Source organism: Neodiprion fabricii, chromosome 4 (assembly GCF_021155785.1).
Source record: "Neodiprion fabricii isolate iyNeoFabr1 chromosome 4, iyNeoFabr1.1, whole genome shotgun sequence".
Lineage (NCBI taxonomy): Eukaryota > Metazoa > Arthropoda > Insecta > Hymenoptera > Diprionidae > Neodiprion > Neodiprion fabricii.
This window is the reverse complement of record NC_060242.1, coordinates 22,144,720-22,163,576: the sequence shown is the minus strand read 5'-3', so window position 1 is coordinate 22,163,576 and position 18,857 is coordinate 22,144,720. Positions and strand designations below refer to the sequence as shown.

The 18,857-nt window shown below is 35.0% G+C and overlaps 1 protein-coding gene across 10 annotated transcripts; it reads right to left on the bottom strand.

The window, feature by feature from the left end:
- Positions 1 to 873: 873 nt before the first annotated feature.
- LOC124180072 (kinesin light chain) lies at positions 874 to 18,565 on the bottom strand. Of its 10 annotated transcripts, none has more exons than XM_046565104.1 (11): positions 18,399 to 18,565; positions 18,080 to 18,141; positions 12,361 to 12,727; positions 11,782 to 11,938; positions 11,059 to 11,561; positions 10,612 to 10,824; positions 9,051 to 9,254; positions 7,537 to 7,551; positions 6,793 to 6,909; positions 6,516 to 6,637; positions 874 to 2,977 (listed from the first exon to the last, which is right to left on the bottom strand). In XM_046565104.1, exons 2-11 carry the CDS (start codon positions 18,094 to 18,096, stop codon positions 2,821 to 2,823), a joined length of 1,872 nt encoding a protein of 623 aa, XP_046421060.1. In that variant the 5' UTR covers positions 18,097 to 18,141; positions 18,399 to 18,565; the 3' UTR covers positions 874 to 2,820. The 10 variants fall into 10 exon arrangements, 8 of the variants coding, with proteins under 8 accessions (XP_046421060.1, XP_046421058.1, XP_046421057.1 ...); XM_046565102.1 differs by lacking the exons at positions 18,080 to 18,141; positions 18,399 to 18,565 and adding an exon at positions 15,042 to 15,436 and having other exon boundaries at positions 874 to 2,716; positions 2,798 to 2,977; XM_046565101.1 differs by lacking the exons at positions 18,080 to 18,141; positions 18,399 to 18,565 and adding an exon at positions 15,042 to 15,435.
- Positions 18,566 to 18,857: the final 292 nt, after the last annotated feature.

Below are 18,857 nucleotides of genomic sequence, written 5' to 3'. Positions count from 1 at the left end.
AAATTATTAACGTTAGTTGTTAACACCAATATGTCGGAAAAGTGTTTTTGTTTGCAGAACTATGCGAAAAATCTGAGAAACATCAGAAACCTGCACTCTAAATATTACTCAAACCTCGACCAAACTAGTACAATTTAAAAAATATTTAAATCTCTAGACACTTAGCTTCCAGGAGTTCAGATGTGCAAATAGGTGATTTTGGGAATGGGTGAAGAAAGACAAAAAACTAAAGTCCAAAATTTACAATGAAATTGAACTTTAAAAATAAATCATTGATATTAATTTAAACTAAAATTTTCCTTTGATACTAATTCATTTCCCGATCTTCCATTCGCTGCATAGAGAATTAGAGACTAAAAATATTTGCTCAACAAAGTAAGGCTAACCCCTTTGGACTTTTTATAGAAATTTTGACGATTTTGGATGATGCTGGAATCAATTTTTCGATCCACCATATCGACGTAATTTTGCGAGAGGAATTGATTCCGTGCAGTTCGAATTCGCAGCAAGCAACGGATCAAGAGTTGCAGCCGTAAAGTGAAATATTTCCCTCGTAATCGTAATCGTAAAATAAAATCTTTCCGGTAAATAAATATATACAACAAAAATTGTTTTTTTTTTCTGTAAAGCTGTCTATGTGTCGCACCTAAATCGCAAGATTTATTTTGTCTCATGACACGGCTGAAGAAAATGTTACCAAACGCCCAGCTGTACCATTGAATGTAAAAGTTGAACCACTGTTTCAAAACATATTGATGCTGCACTATTCTAAATCCCAAAACTATAATTAGGAATATCAATTGGAGTATAATGTGGCAAATTTTTGGAACTTATTTTATAAAAGTATACACATTGCATTGATTGCAAATTAAATTTCAGTATACAAGTTAGAATATTTATTATAAACCAAAGCTTACAGATTATCACGTTTTATTTTCTTTTTCGTAATAATAATAATTGCCATTCTTGAGTCACAAGGAAATATAGCTTACATATTTTCATAGTTTTTATTATAAGATAGGCTTCGTTTTCTCCAACAATATTAACTTAAATAATCTGTAACCTAACTTTAATTTTTAAATACTGAGAATAGATTATTCGCAACACCTCAATCATATTACAACAGTTTTTGAGAATAGAATATTTGTCCTAATTTTCACTGGCTTGATGAAAGTTTTATTAAAAAAAGAAAAAAGCCCAGATACAGGAGAGGGGTCTAATACTGCAAACAAACTCTAAAATCCAAATGATTAATGGTAGCAAAATGTATAAATTCTCACACAGCTTCAGTTATTCTGTTTAATAAAATATAAATTTCACGCAATTTAAGTTTCTCACATTGCAAGGAACTTAATCAGTTTAACCCCAAGCAATTTCAAACGCTTAACAATCACCGCCTTGTTACACTTTTTATAATTGTATTGTTTTCACAGTGCTATACGTGATTACATATATTATATAGTCGATAATTTCTGAGAACCTTTTTAAAAAGATGAAAGCATAACAAGCCTTCTACTAACTGTTTAGAATAGCTCCGATGGGATTACCACGTTAGGCAACCGAATCTACTGACCTCTGTTGTTATACTAATTGTTCATCAAACACTGCTGTTATAATATAAATTTCAGAAATGTACGTATTATCATCACTGAGAGAGAGATCTACTCTGGATGAGTACCCAGAAAAATTAATTGCGAAATAAATTAGCTGCCAATCGCAATTAGAAGGTAACAAATATACATAGCAAACGGCCAGTTTCAATGTGATTACTTGTGTAAAAAAAAAAAGTACAAACCTTGCAATATTGTTATTAAGTACAGTAAACTAATTTAAATAATGATAAAGCATCTTGATTTGGGTCTCCGGAAAATATTTACGCACTGTCGTAAGAAGTTTTTGAAAATTATTTGTTGACATGACCTCTACTCGAGAGGCTCACCTTTCACCAAATAACTTAAGAATAAACCATCATAGCATGGAATTGATGTACGTAATAATAATCCATCGTTTAAAAAAGGAAATGTCTTTAGTTCAAGCTAAGAATGAGTATAAGGCGTATTGCATATTTGTATATAGGACACATAGTAATACAAATGGAAAACTTGACCAGTTTTGCACTACATACATTGAGGAAGAAAAAAGAAGACCAAACAAATGATAACATCACAGAGAGTTCTTCAATTGCCAAGATGACAACTTCATTCCTGACGATAAGCGCTCATTGAGAATGTCCTTGCACATAGCATTCAAAGCGATAATATGTCCGTTTTCTGCTACTGTTTTTTTTTTATTATTTTCCAGTCAAGTTAACAGTATTACATGCTGCAAAAATCGGTTGTAGTTTGCCAGTATTTATTTACATAGTTTTTCTTCTTTTTTTTTTTCCATTCTGTGGATACGTATTTGTTTTTTCTCATTCAATTAAATATGCATGATGAACTAGAAAGTGATAACGCCACAAAGTTATTCCGCTACATTACTAGGTCTGTGCAAATAGATTTTGACGTTGTAACGATTTATTTTGATACAGAGCACAGGCTTGCAAAGGTGATATTTTGGGAAATATAATCCATGCAGGATCTGATGACTTGCTTTACAATTAATAATATACGCTCACCTATAACAAATTTTTACACATTAAAAGTAATATAAGTATGAAAAGAATTGGGGTTACCATTAGAGTGAATTTTTATTTCGAATCGTTGTCACTCGTTTCCTAAAATGAGCATGTCAAGAAGTTGTTACGTTTGCTTGGTGATCACTGTATTTGAACTGATTAAGTATTTAATGAACCCACCTAGATAAGCCTGAAATCTCGTATCAATTTAAAAGCAGCTGGAATGTGCTGAGAAACCATATGATGTAGGTCTTGTGGACGTCGGGCAACATTTTAGTAAAACATTGTCGAGTCCTTGGCCTTCGTTTGAATGTTTCTTTTATATCCTGGTTACTGGGCACGAACAGCGTGTTTGCGATCCTGAAACAAGAGAAAAGCGTACTATCTACCATAACTTACTCGAAACAATGACCTCAATCTCTTTAGATCTGAATTTGAGGATGAATATTTTATCCATACTTTAAATTACGCATAAGAATTAAATCGTGTCAAGCAGAAACGTTCTATTTTATTACGGCAATATATGCGCAACAATTTAAACAATAATTCCCAGAATTTGACAAAACTAGTTTAAATTACTAATTAAAGCTGCCTCCTCGATGTTTGTTTAACGCAAAATAGATTGAATTCGAACACCATGTCACATACAATTTAACGTAATGAACGATAGAAAGTATTTGAACTTCGTATACTTTTCAACAGTCTGATGAAAATAAACGGGATTTATGAAATAACGAGCATATATATGATTGCAAACACAACGAAATCTACAATTCAATAACAAACTACACACAAATATTAGACAAGCCAAGCAAGAATTCACACATTCCGTATCGTCTGGTTAGCTATTATCCATGAAAATTCACACAGCCGTTATCCATCTTCGATGTGATAACGCACTGTCTGGATATTTGTAGTGGTCAGCTTTCAGGTATATCTTGCAACATAGACAACTTTTACATTAGCACATGAATGACTGTGAGTTTTATTAGAAGCATTAAATTTGCTCGGTTAACCAGGTTTACTCACAAATTAAGTCTGAAAGAATTGTGAGACGGGATTGTTAAATGATTCATGGAGGGGGGTTACGTTTATATCATTAAGCAAGCAGATAATAAAGTTTCATTTAAAACATTAATATGCTGCGTACACATAAAATGATAATGATCATTTGATTTGCATGTCGAGTCTAGACTTTACTTTTGTAAAGCAATCATAAACCATGGTGCGATTGTACCAAGCCTAGACCCTTCATGTGTGAATAATTAAGTTTGCATTTTACTAACTCGCTAACATTCAAAAACCATAAATAGGAGAGTAAACTACCATTACGCACCTGTTTATTTTAGGTACATTCCGTCTGGTTATTTCGATTTTGATGATCTGCTGGCATCCGTACCTAAACCCCAGGCCCGCGGTATTCAAATAAAGTCGAAAAAATACGAACGCAAGTATATGAAAGAAAACCTAATACGAGTCAAAGGTAAAGATGCATAAAAACCTCGATGACCTCGATCCTAATTATGGTATACCATGTAAAATAATATCTTAGAGACTGCGATGGCGATCGGCAACAGAAATTAAATCTAACATCTTTAATACGGCTTCTGATTTTAGAATTTAGAAATAATGATGCAGATCTTATAATTATGACCTAAGTTCTTAACGTTTTGTAATACGATATGCAAGCATTCTTCTAAGTGTATCAAGTTCTACTATCTTGTCTTCAAAATTGGTTTACACCCTCAACATTAATCAAAATTTTAGTATTCAGAATGAGTACAACAGTCTACTGTTATTATTTCGCCAAAAGAGCTTCAAATGGAAATCTATCGTGACAATGATCAATCATCTAGACTAAGTAGATAATTTTTTTGAACGGATTACCAGAGAAGACACTCTACTGTTACCTAATTATGCTCTGCATCAATACAATGTATACCGTTTTTGAAATTCCTATTGAATGGATATATGACTACGAGAAACGGTTAAATCCCATGCAGTAAAAAAGACAAGGGCTTTTAACAAAATCTTACTATGACAGAGACAGCGTGAATAACTTTTATTTATAAATAATAATCTTTCACTTTTGTAAAATAATTTATTGATTTGTTAAAGTATCAAGGCACTACCCTTCACTGTTTTACAGTTTTCCTATAATAACTGTTCTTTAAACTCTTGGAACAATCAATTGAAATCTTAGAATTGAATTCTATCTAGTAATAAAGTTAAACAATTAACATTACTTCGTAAGAAACTTAATTATTCTATAAAGGTAAAAATGAAAATGAAAAAAAAAAAAAAAATTAATACAGGGTCCCTCATATCAAAGTATAACTTTTATAAATAGCCTGACAAATATTCTGCGCGACCTGTATGCGTTATCGATTAGTTTTTCTGCGTTTTATACTGAATAAACGGCTTTTGTTACAACTTTATTAAATACTAATCGTGATATATATATATTTCTACGTATACTATTTTTGTTTTTGGCATCCAGGTGCCAAATTTTATGACTGTGTAAATATGAGCCTGATCTCGATTGAATATAGAGCTCTTATGTTATCCTGATGTATTATACTTGTTAGCTAAAAATGAATGAGTTTGTTAAAAATGATTTTACCTAAATTTGAAAAGTTCGGCGCAACATAGTGAACTAAATAAAACGATACTCAAGTACCCAGAATTAAATTTTTCTTAGAAATATGCACATGCAGGACGTAAAAAGAGATTGATACAGTAAAAAAACGATATATAAAATTGTTTTGAACATTTTGTAAAATCATGATAAAACCCTTGCAAAGTGTGAACTTTACTAAAAATAGAACAATGTAGACCATCAAATTATGAGAGAATCACTGCGAATATAAATGACTTGAACATCGAGCCTCGTCCCCACAGTATTCAGAACATACGTATATTCGTGAATAGGGTGTTTAAAAAATTGCCTTTGCGTATCTATACTCAGCTATATAGTTATGCAAAGCAAATGTAATAATATATCATTGTTAATTATCGCTTCAAGATAACAGTAATTTGGTTAATAGAATACTAAATTGTGTAGTTGTTTCGTGAATAGATTATCTGTAATGTTTTCAACAGAGGAAGACTATTCGTTATATTTATCGCGGCACAACTCTACGATATCTTGCTAACAACGATGTATTAGGCATGGTTAAATAGTTTTGCGAGCATAAACGTATATATTGTTGTAAATAATTTCGTTTTCAACAAGATGTACAATCCCGACTATGAAGCAGCCCGGACAAATCGACTTCATCATCAATTGCTTCGGTAAAACGCTGCCTCAACTTTCAAAAATAATGTATTATTAATGTTATATAAACGATTTGATCCGATGTAGCAATTTAGTTCACTCTATCCTTCCAGAAATTACAAATTAGCGAATTTCAACAGCACTCAATAGCTTGTTTTTATCTCCAAGAAATCGTCGTCTGTTTGTAGCAGGTTTTTTTGCTTCACGTTTAATATGAAAGTATGGATAATCAATTCGATGATAAGCTTTATTAATTGCTTTTGAACGGAAATAATTTTGGATCTATAATCAGATGCTCTTAGCCTCGAGTCAAGATTTTATCCGAAAACATGATGCCAAAATAGCAGTTTAAAGTCATATTCTTCACATGATTGAACGCAAAACTTGCCTGAGAAACGTTTAATTATTATCCTAGAAGAAAATATTTATTTCCGAATTCAGTTGAAATAAAAGCTGTTTATGTAGTTGAAGAGTATACTTTGTTGCTGTAGGAAATTCAGTTGTATGAATTTTTTTTCAACTATAAATATCGACGAATCTAGTGCTGCGTTATCTAAAACAACCCCAAGTTAACAAAGGAACAAACAAGAGAACAATCAAACAATCAGAGCAACGTCCTACGTAGAAGAATGAATTCCAAGAACATTGAACAGTTTGGTTTTGAGTCCTGGTTTGTTTGGGCTAGCATCTTGATGGCCAGACTGTTCTTCGTGCAGCGCCCCTTGTACCAACGGCAGCGAGGTCTGTGATTGAGTGTCGAGTCGTCGAATCGTGGATTCGGGCCGGACAACGAAAAAAACAAAAAAGACAGAAGAAAAAGGATAGTAGACGACTAATGGTGTGCTACTGCATGCGGTGCGAATAATAATTAGAGAATATACGTAGCACGTTTACTCACCTCGTCGTGCTGTTCTTGCTCGCTGTTTGCCAAACTCGATCGTGAGCCTCGCCTTGTTGATCCTTTCTCATCTCCAAGGATCTGTGCTACTTTCGCCTGCTTCACTAAGTCTAGTGCCTGTTAATAAGTTGAAAAACAGAAATGAAATCGAAACCGCGAATCTCAAAGTTATAAATATTACTTCTAAACAGAAAACAGCTAGCAAAATGATTTTTCATCAAATTAATTATCCGTATCGATATAATTGACTATGATACAACGTAATTAAAAAATGGTAGATATCCATTATGTTAGAAGATCATCATTCATTATTTTTTATACTATACATACAGCAACAAGCTAAGTGAATTGAAATCCCTCAACTTCGATGATTGAGAATATGTGTTTTACCAAATTTTTTTTCCACAAGATCCATAAAATTTTGAACTATTAATAATGTAAACCAATTCACAATTTGGGTTTCTTAAATGATCATCTTATTATTTAAATAAGATGGAACATTTTCGCCCAAGATGTGTTGGGAAGTTATTTTAAAAAATTGTAAATTGGTCAAATTGACTGATTTTGAGAACTTGTGTCTTTCCTTTGAATTATGAACTTTAATTTTCTTGATCTTCCCGATGTTGTCACTCTATACCATACACTTAGCTTAGTATTCAGCATTTTAGACGAAGAAAAAATTGACTGCTAAATTAACGTACTTATTCAAACTACTAATTTTTCCAAATAACGCTTGAGACTCACCTGCTGTACGTGCGGCTTGTAATATAAGTATGAATACGTTATTATTACAATCAATTTGAATTAATTACATCAAAATGCGATAACATTATAGCACTCAATTTGTCAATTTTTCCATATTTTTTTAAGGAAATGAGTCATCTCCACTCAAATACAGGGTAGAACGATAGTATTCGTCCTCTCCCCTGACGCGGAGTTTAAAGTATAGAGCGCCAAAAACTTCCATTTCTCGTGAATACGGATTGAGAAAATTCAGAGGATATCGTATATGAAGGTGTCTTACGAATATGAGTGACCATTCGAAAAAAATTATGTTTTTCCGATACGTATGAAAATAAACGAACACTTTGTTGGCTCTCACTTACTTCCAGATGATTAGTTGAAACAACTGATCATCCATTCGAAATTTAAATTCAAAAGATATTCTCTACTAGGAGTCAATGTTAAAAATAAAAAGCGACAGATCTTTGTCAACCATGTAAATTATTCAACACATTCAAAGCTGTCCTTGTACCCGAGTTCAAGTAATCATAAATTTGGCTTTTGTTCTAGCTGCCATTTTACTCGGTATAAAATAACATTTAATATCCGAGTGCCAGAAATCAGTGTAGAGCCAAAATGAAATTGCAACTGTACAACAGCGGCCATCTCGGCTTGGATATAACGAAACATTTTTATTGGGTAAATAGTTTTCATATCAATCATTCAAGAAAAGCCTGGTCAATTTCAAGAATTTAGCCGTCGAATATTTTAGTTTGTACATTGTACATGTCTCGCAAAAAGAAACTGGTATGATTGACCCTTAGATTGATCTCGTTTTTTAATTACAATACAGTAAATGATTGTCAACTTTGGTAGAAGTCATTGCATATGGGGTATTCCACGGGTGGATTCAATCGATTTGTAAGCTTATTTTGATTTTCTATATTTATAGGTCTCAACAACTTGGGTTATTCTGTGGTACGGTTTTTTATATTGAAATTTTCATGTTGCGCGGTAACTGGTCTGCGGCAGTGACCAAATTGCACACTTTGGAAACTTTGGAAGTGCAATAATACAAGTAATATATCAAACTCCAGTATGATCTGCAGTATTTACATGTTCAAACGAGTAAAAAACCCCTATTTACTTAGAGGGTATGCCAAGTCAACCAAGGCCATGGACAAATGGCGTTTAATAACATAATTCAATCAGCGATTGATTTCTTGGGAACTACTCAAAACCAATGGGCCATATTATTTTTAAAAGCTTTTCCATCACTTTGTAATTCAAGCATGTTTTTGCACAGATTCATACTTGCCTTCTTGGATGTTTTTCAAGTAAAACAAATTTCGTTTTTCATTTAGCAATTTTTTTCATAAATTAAAATACTATTTTGCGGAAGAATTCAGCTCTCAGAAGGTTAGCAGCATACAAAATGAAGAAATAACATATCATTTAACGTCACTTCTCACGTGGAATAACCCAAATTTGATCACGTAGCACTGACTAAATTCAATAAAATATGTGTAAATTACCTCTCTTCGTGACCTCAACGCACAGTCTTCAAGCGTTTCAGCAGCCTCATATTTTCCCTGTCGCCGGTAAAGTGCGCCTAAGTTTTTGAGTGTTGTAGTTACCGTAGGTGAATCAACTTTTGCTGCTTTATGCCAACCACCATATTCACCATATGGCGCGTTTTCCTTATTTCTATGTTTATTTTCTTCACGCTCTTCCGCTACCTGAAACAATATCAATAGTGTTTAGTATGTTTCATGCCCTTCCATTATACAATTTTTTTTTTGCGATTACACTTCTTAATGGACGCATTTTCAGAACTCACATTGCTCTTAATAATACATCATATTATTAATGTTAGTCTAATCTCGCTTCTGTCTTCTCCACAGCTTTGTTTTCGTCTGCTGTACTTGCACGCCTCTAGCATTACCTTCCTTGAATCAGTTCTTATCTTTCTATCTCTAGATCTTGTTTGTTCATTCCATCTATCCAACTTCTCATATGTTTTTTCTAAGCCTTCTCTGATCACTCTACATTCACAAGTGTAACACAATTTATCTGACCAGTTTAATTGCACCCTATGTCAGTAGAATTGATGTTGAGTGGAATATAAGTTTGCACCAAAGACGATTGGATTTACTGCGTGTTTGAGTACATCAAACGTAGAACCCAATGTTTTCAGCATAATATTGAAAATTTCAAGTTGACTAAGGACCCTCGTTCCTAGGTTATTTCTGTACTTTACCAACTGTAGTCCTTGTAATCTATCTCTCATATTGGATCTCACTCTTAATCGACTTTTTCGGTGTGGCTGGACTTTTCTTCAGTTATATGTTTTTCTTTTTTCTCACCTTACTCCTGTCAACTAAGACTGCTGTCCAATTAAATGATACCATCATTTTTACTACTAGTCATGTTTCAATTTCTTATGACATATATTTTTTCTCAAGGATTTCCGGCATGAACACTGAGTGATAATGACATAGCGTACAACGCATCAAAACCTTTATAAAACTTAGTGAATCCAGGAAGTGAATACCACAGTGCGCATAGATACACGCATAAGACGTGTGAGCAGGGTGCAAGTAAACGTTTTTCCAACCACATTGATAAAAAGGGTCAAAAAGACAAAACCATAACGGAAAGCTGACTTCAAAATAACCAACATTTAAAATAGAAGTGGAGACTAGATCGAAGCATAAGCATGATACTCGAAGTACCAGCAAAAAAAAAGAGATAGCAGGTGAGAGTGCGCAGGTGATAAATCGGTCAAGAGCTCGAAGAAATGATCAAGGAGCTGAGAAGGATACAAGAAGCAAAAGGCAGGCAAGACAAGAGAAATAATATAGCGATCAGAGGCCCGGAAGTACTCTTAGAAGATACTGGGATTGAATTTAGTTGGTTGCCGGCCTGAGTATAAGATAACTGTTTTATTTATGAAATCAGATTACTGTAAGTTATAACTTATTCAAAGAACACCTATATTTTTTAAAACTTAACACATATGAAATAATCATTTCTGTACGTGAAAAAGGATTGGAATTAATTTTAATAAGCGCATATGTACCCCTTTCAACACACCTGCCATATTGGTTTGTTGTCACCTTCAATTGCCCCAAATTCACGTTCATGAGCTCTTGTTAGGACCTGTTTGTAGAGAACCTCCGCCTCCTTATATTTTCCTTGTTTGAGGTAACAAGAGGCAAGATTATTTTTTGTCTTTGCAACGTTTGGATCGTCTGGCCCTAACTTTGATTCGTAAATTACTAAAGCACGTTGATAGTAGCGTTCAACCTGAAAGCAGATAAGAAATAAACTGTTACTTTGCAATTCCTGCAAGGAATTACATATAAAATTAAGTATGATAAAATCGTAAAAATAAATAATATTTATATATTCACTACCACTAAATTTTATTCGCGAAGTTTCGAGGGTTGAAAACTTAATACTTTGAAATCCATTTACAAAAACTTCAGAAATTACAAGATTTTTGGACACCAAATTGGCAATGCAATGAAAATAACATACCTCCTCATATTTTCCCTGGTTTTGACACAACAGCGCCAAATTATTCAACTGTTTTGCGACATCTGGATGCTCACGTCCAAGTACCTTTTCCCGAATCTCCAATGCACGCTTGCATAACGGCTCAGCTTCCTTATATTTCCCACGTTTACCATATAAAACAGCCAAGTTATTTAACGTTGCAGCAACAGCTGGGTGATTTTCACCCAAAGTTTTTTCTCTGATGGCTAAAGCATCATTAAGCAGATTTGCTGCCTCTTTGAACTTGTTTTGATCTCTGTAAACTAGGGCTAAAATATTTAGCATCGTTGCAACATCGGGGTGATCATGACCAGATGTTTTTTCAAGGTCTTCTAACGCCTGCTTGCACAGTGGTACTGCCACTTCGTAACGCCCTTGACTCGCATATTGGATAACAAGATTATGTAGAGTACGGAGACGTGCTGGTATTTCGTATCCAGCATTCACTTGTTGGGCGAACTGAGATGGTGGAGTTGGTGTCATGGCTGAAAAACAAGACAATGTCAAATTTAAAACACTGATTTCAGTCCGTACGGTCATAATGAAAGTCTGAATGATAGATGTATGAAATCAATGGGCAGTCTACGAAAAAACTTTTGTAAGGCTTACAAGAATCATTTCACAACTTGTTGATTAACGCAAATTATCAGATGATTCGAAGTTCTTTCAAGTGAATTGTGAATAACAAAGAGCAACATAACTTACTTCGATCATCGTTATCATCATCCGGGAACAGATCAACAACTGGATCATCTTTCGGCCTATCCTTTGTATTTTCATCCTCAGCTGGTGGATCAGGATCAAATTGTCTTATGCTGGCCATAAAGTTCAGCTGCCTCTTCTCTACTTCTAGTTGTGCAACCTAAAACGAAAAGTTATGTTGCACTTTAGAGAATCAAATAGTGATATTTTATAATAAACTCTACTTCAGAATGAGTTTTAAATTATTAACGTCAACTTTGTACAACGTTGAAACCTAAATTACTATTTGGCAAGTCCAGAATAACTTTGAAAATGAATCTGTAAGCTATGTAGATTTCAATGCTGTACGTAAAATGGAAAATCTTTGGAACTTTCTTGGTCACTTTTCATGTACTTTCATAAAGCAAAACCAGAAACACATAAATCCATGAATTTCACTCGTTTTTCATTCATCCAATTACCAACAACTCAATTATTTATTACACATTTTCAATAAACACATATTACTAGTTATCGGTATTATTAGATAAATAAACGAAAGGTGAAAATAATTTTTAAGTAACAAAACGGAAGGCTGCATACCGCTTGTTCACTGCCCTGCAACTTCTGTTGAGTTCCTGCAAGCTCGTCTCTGAGCCACGCATTTTCCTGACACAATCGTCTAACTTGCGTTCTGAGTTTCTGCTTCTCAGCTTCGACCATTTGTAAGTGACTAGCCAAGGCCATCATGACTTGTGCTTCTCCAAGACCCAATTCGATCATTTCAATATTCCTGGATATTAGACTGGCCTTTTCCCTCGCCGCTGGTGCCTCCTGAGACTGTAGACCCTGCAGGAGACCCCCGTGTTCACAGCGAAGAGCCTCCAATCCCTGGGCCACCGTCCGAGCGCCGGCTACTATCTCCTCCTGTGTCATGGCTGTCATTCTGCCAATATGTTCGATTTTCTTACTGAAATTAAAACAAGCGGTATAAATTCAGTGAACCAATGTTCTAAAACGATCATTAATTATCGCTAATCCGATGAAAAAAAAAGAATTACTTCACGTTTGCTCTAAATAAAAAGTGGCTCAAGACTTTCAAACTCTATTTCTTTTTGAAGTTTCATGGTTATAGATGGAAAAATAAAATGTGGAGGCTCAAAATTTCGCCAATGATAGCTTTAAAATACAATAATATTTAGAACAGATAATTTAAAAATATTTCAAGACAAGAAAAAAGCATATGATGTTATTCCAAGAGTGAATGGTGTCTTAGGTTCCGGTGGAAATTGTACATTGCAATTCTCTGAATGACTGTGAAGAATATCAATTCGCTACGATTCGTCGATAGTTTAGATACATATACGAGAAAGGAAGAAATTAGTAAAGCATCAGTATCAAAAATTTTGAGAAATCTCTGACGACAAGATCAAATTTTATTCGTTCGTTTTGTAATTTGTGCATTATAAAAAAAAGAAGAAAAAAAATATTTACATATCACCTCTTCTTAAAAAATTATATTTCAGCCGAAACTTTTTCACAACTCAGTAGAATTATATAAAGTGATTCTTGAATATCTTTCTTCAGAAGAACGTTTATACTTATTGTAAAACAAAATACTATAATTATTTACAATTTTTCAAAGAAACAAATTTCACCAAAGTTTAACTAGAGAACTTCAGCGAGTCAACAAGTTTGAAGAGATAATTAAATTTGAGGGGAAATTTTTTTCATCTCCAATTACTTGATAACCAAGGACTGCGCGAGGGGTTAATAAAAACGTGTTCTTCACCCTGTGACCAATCCTCTATACAAGAGTGGTCGTGAGCACCTCGAGACGGTACGTATTTAGTCCAAGAACCGGAATGAACTGACAATAGCACCTGCACAACGACGAAAGAAGAGGAGGACGTACGGAAACTTTATCCAGCGTTATACTCTAATTCAGGGGATTATTTTCACGGCGAAGAAGCCGGTAGCTACGTGACACCGAGAGTCTGCAGTAAAGACCAACTGGGACTTGAAATCAATAATAAGAGCTAACAACGACTGCGGTGGATGAGCCCCTAAAAATCTCGGTGGATATTACGCTAGCTGCGAGGATACGTGCTGCTACAAATGTATGGTGGTTTTTTTTTTTTATTTTTTATTATTATTTTTATTGTTAAAACGAGCCAAAACGCCCACGGGAATCAATTATATCTGAAAACGAATCGGGATACGAACTTACCCCATGTCAGGGACGCGCGTGAACCGAAGTTTAATAAGTTAAAGCTCAATAATCTCGCGCACGCGTATCACGCCTCAATTCAATGCGACAGCGTACATATCGTGCATACGCGCAAGCAAATGTACGGATAGTAACATGTGAAAGGAGACGAACTACAGTAAAGTGTGTGTAAAGGCTTGTAAATCGGCGAAATTTTATGGGCCTGTTACACGTTGATAAGTTTTTTTTATTTTTTTACTTTTTTTTACAAAGGTACCAACATAGGTCACATAATGTAGAAGTCTTGCGGGGAGATCATGAGAAAATCAACCCTACCGTTGGCTGTTTTTCAAAATTCATTAGGAGTTGATTGTGTGTACAGAGTGATGAGATTTATTCGCGATAGGAAGAGACGGAAAATGACTTGATTACATAAACATCGCTTCTGTACGCCCTAGACACGTGATAAAGTAGTTTAATACAAAACCACAATATGTATAAGCCATCTAGCTTGAAAACGTTCTTGCACAAGGACACATGCGGCGAAACGTCTATTCCAACGAAATCTGTCTATAATGTAATTCGCTACCGTACACGTTTGTTGTACATCGTGTTATTTTCGTTTATAAATGTGGTGTGAGATATATATCACATGTACTGGATCCGCAAACTGTCGAATTACTTAAAGTTCGCGAAGACAGTTGCGTGAACCTCGAATGATGAGATGACATATTTATTTGAGATTGCAATGAGTTTAATCAACGTGTATATGCAGATAAATTTACACGTTCTCCATTTCGCAGTTCATCATTAATAACATCCTATTACGTCCAAGAGCAGAAAAAGAAAAAGAAGGTCTGTTAATAGAGTATTTATGCCAAATAATGATGCACGCATGTAAAAATCCAAAGTATTTGTTCACAGATTGAGTAATGATGGATATCTACACACAAAATGTATGTAAATATATGATATTACACTGCAGGTGAGTGGGGAAAAATTCAATCAATCGAAATTACGATAAACGAAGAGTATGAGAAATACAAAACATATTTCCAATAAACGTGTTACTCACATTCTATAAGCGTTCAGCGTTTTTGACATATCTGTTCTACCCATCAGTAATCAAAGAATTTGTATCTATTTTTTTTTCTTATTCTTTCAACCTACCTAATCGCTTATTATATACGAAACGTACTAAATATTCAATTAAATCAATTTATATTTCATTCTGTTTTTCTCTTTTCTTTCTTATTCTATGGACATTCGCGAGGGATATTGTCACAGTTGTCACACACTCGATATGTTATAACGTACGAGAGCACTTAAAATGGCAATCGGTCCTTTTGTTCTATTTGTAAAAAAATTTCAATTCATCACCCGAACACACGAAAGTACAAAAATATGCGAGAATAAATTTATGTCCGCTATATATGAGACGAAGAGAGCAGCCCCGTTCCTCGTCGCGTTTTCTTTACCACTGAGTGGCGCTTCTGCGTGTTCTACCCTTAAGCATAGCACGTATGTGTGTATGTACCACCGTCCTCGAAATTGGGGGTGTTTCCACGCCTGCGCCGACCAATTTACGATAAATAACCACGGTCAAGGTAGGGAGAAGAGTTTCGTGTTTTTTTAACGCGACAATCATGTTTCATTGATAATGCGGTTTTTAAATAAATGCTCCAACGGATTTCACTTTCATTGAAAGCAAGTCGCCTTATACCATGGAAGAGTTTAAAGAAAAAGAATTTTCTAATTCGGTGTGATATCTATCAAATACAGGTCCGCGGAACATCGTATAACAAATTACTCAATTACTGTCTTAAAAATTTGCACATAATAATGTAGAAAATCGTGCTGAAATCACAAACGTCTCCACATTTTGATGCGCGAAAATGACGAGTAAAAATTAGCTTACGCGAATCAGATCAGGGCATATCCGTTTTATGCTGGCATACACGGAGAGAATATAAGAGCTGATATTACACAGAACTGCTGGAAAAGGGGCTTACATCAAGTTTTTTTGGTAAAATATACTTCGTAACGTGCAGAATTCACTCTTAAAACAGTGAAAACCATTGTGTACAGGGTAAAATCTCCTACATTTATAGTAAAAAATACAGTTGTAGCAGGTATAATAATATATAATTTGACGCGGTCCTCTTTTTTTGCAGTCTTAAGTGGAATCTAATTTTTTTCTCTCCCCGTGCATTCGGATTTATTCTCATTTATCTGTCGCCCACGGATAGAATTTTCTTTGTTCGTCAATTTATTTTTCTAGACTTTCTCTATGTCTCTATTCATTTTGTATGGTTAGACAAGATGTACAATTGAGAATATGGAGGTCCGTAGAAGATCTTTCGTAAAATTGTTGCGTCTGATGCTGATATTTTAAGGAGATCAAATTCAAGTTCAACTTCGTATTCACTAGCTATCCTCGGAATTTTTCATTTCGTCCCGAATTCTCGACTTTTGGTATTGATTTTGCTAATTTTTCAAAAACGTTGCGTACTTGGCGGTAAGGATTTTTATTTAAATATTTTTTCAGGCAGGGATATTGTTGCTTGTAATTATTGGAACTTGAATTTTCATTTTGGTGGCTTTTACATTGCAAAGTAAATTTTTATTCCTATAAGCTTCCACCTATACAGCTATGTGTTCACGCTGTGCGTACAGTCATTGCCCATGTAACCAGTGAACGACAACTGCAGACCTCCTCCTGCCGAGTGAGCGATGATTCATAGCATGACGACATGATATATCTTGGCCAACTTACGCAGCTTCCTTTCGTGAATGAAATTATTCCCTCGGCGATTATTAACGTTTTTGCGGAATGACGTCGGTGTGAATTTCAACTTGGTTTCTTTTTTATTTTTACAAAACAAAACAAAACAAAAAAAAAAACAATGTAGAAGTGACCCGCAAAATTTGCAAAAAAAAAATATATACCACTTTTCTGTATTTGTTGTACAAGATTTTCTAATAAATCGGAAAGAAATACAGAGGGCAAATATTTTTTCACGTATTTGATGGTTGAAAGCAATGGCGGAAGTAGAGATACCTATTCGTTAAAATTACTTGAAAAAATCAGCCAGAGTAGCACAATACCGAAAGTTTATAGTTTTTTGAGTCCGTTTCAGTTTTACGCAACTGACGGGAAATATATGTTCACATTTTCCGCAGAGCATCAGGCAGCTTCACGTCAATTTATCGTCGTGGAATTCGATAATGAGAAAAATATGCCGAACACTAGACACAATGCGAGCTACCATGTTCGTGCAGGAAGTAGTGCGGAACTTTGAATGGATTAATTTTTTTACCCACATCACTGAATATCTCAACATTTCTCGTTACGAACGATAAATTTGATACAAATTTTAGTAAGTCAAGAAGAAGTGTAATACAATCTTAATATCCGTAGATTGTAATGGAAAGATAATTAAATCCGATGTGCCGACGTCGACGTAATCGCTTGTCAGATAAACGAACTCGCCCACGAGGTGTTGGAGAAATTGAATAACCTAGGCAGGTGCTTAATAACGTTATACTCACACCTCAAATGGTGTTGTAGCGTAAAACAGCAGGGCGGCGACCTTATACGACGCTATGGATATTCGTTAGGTAGGGTTCTGATCGTGTGTCGAATGAAATAAAATACAATTCCCCCGTTACCTGAATACCGCATAAGAATGATAACGGGGAAAATGATTTTTTAAATATCTTTTCGTCAAGTCCGACATTCCGAAACTGCATCATCGTGGTCCACCTATCTCGCGTGTATATTCACGTTGAAAACAACAACAATGGACGTGATAGAAGAAAATAAACACATGGTTTTTTTTCTCACGAAAGCTCAGCGGACAAATATCTAATTAATCTGACAATTTCTATACTGTAAATTAGAGTGCGAACGAATAATTCGTGATCCAATGGTCATGGTCAGTGATTTTTCGTCACGGTACCCCGGAGCCGGAGGAAATGGATTAGAGAATTAACTTCCGGTTGCACCTGTTCGTCTTGGAAGGCGTGGTTCGTAACGAAGAATGAATTATTTTTAGCTAAATTAGTGTAAAGAAAATGAAGCTCGGAGTAAAAAGGGAAAAATATACTCACTCTTGAGAACGGTCCATGCAGGAATCCCTAACGTGGACGGTCTTCAATGTACCATCCCACTGCTGTAAAAAGACATCTCTATCAATCTTATGGATTTCAAGGGACAGATTTATCCTTGAAGCGAGTTAAACGTCACAACGATTCAAGGAACAAGTGAAAAATAACGTGCGGCTTTCACAAGATGGTAAATAAACTGGCAAGAAATTGTTCACCGAGTGGATTTATCGCAAGCTGATGACAGGCCAAAATGGCGAAGAGCGAAATGTATTAAAACAAACGCGAATTACTAGGTATTATTTACGATTGTTCACCAACTCACAATTAACTTCCCTCTAACACCGTTGATATTTAAAATATTAACACGTTAAAGGTTATAGCCTCGCTTGTTCAAGGAGAACTTGACTTATTATCGCCTACTGATCGGAACCATCGGAACCAGCGAAAGCTGTCAAGTCGATCTAAAATTCCGACTAGCACGACTCCAGTTTCTGCGCCGGATCCGTGAACTAGCCACCGAACTATAATCAGAGACCATAGAAATAATATTAAGATAGAATGGGCGAGGTGCCGAAAAACCCGAAACGCGCATGAGAAAGGAAAGAGAATGTCTAGATTTTCATGGGCAGCAAAATACTTCCACAGTATTTTGCAGCCTAGTTCTTGGCGAATACAAAAGCCAAGAAAATAGGTAATTCGTATTTAGCGCGCACCAGGTAGCGCCTTTTCGCCCGTCCATACCACCGTTAGTGGTGTGCGTCAATAAAGGACAGTTTACAAT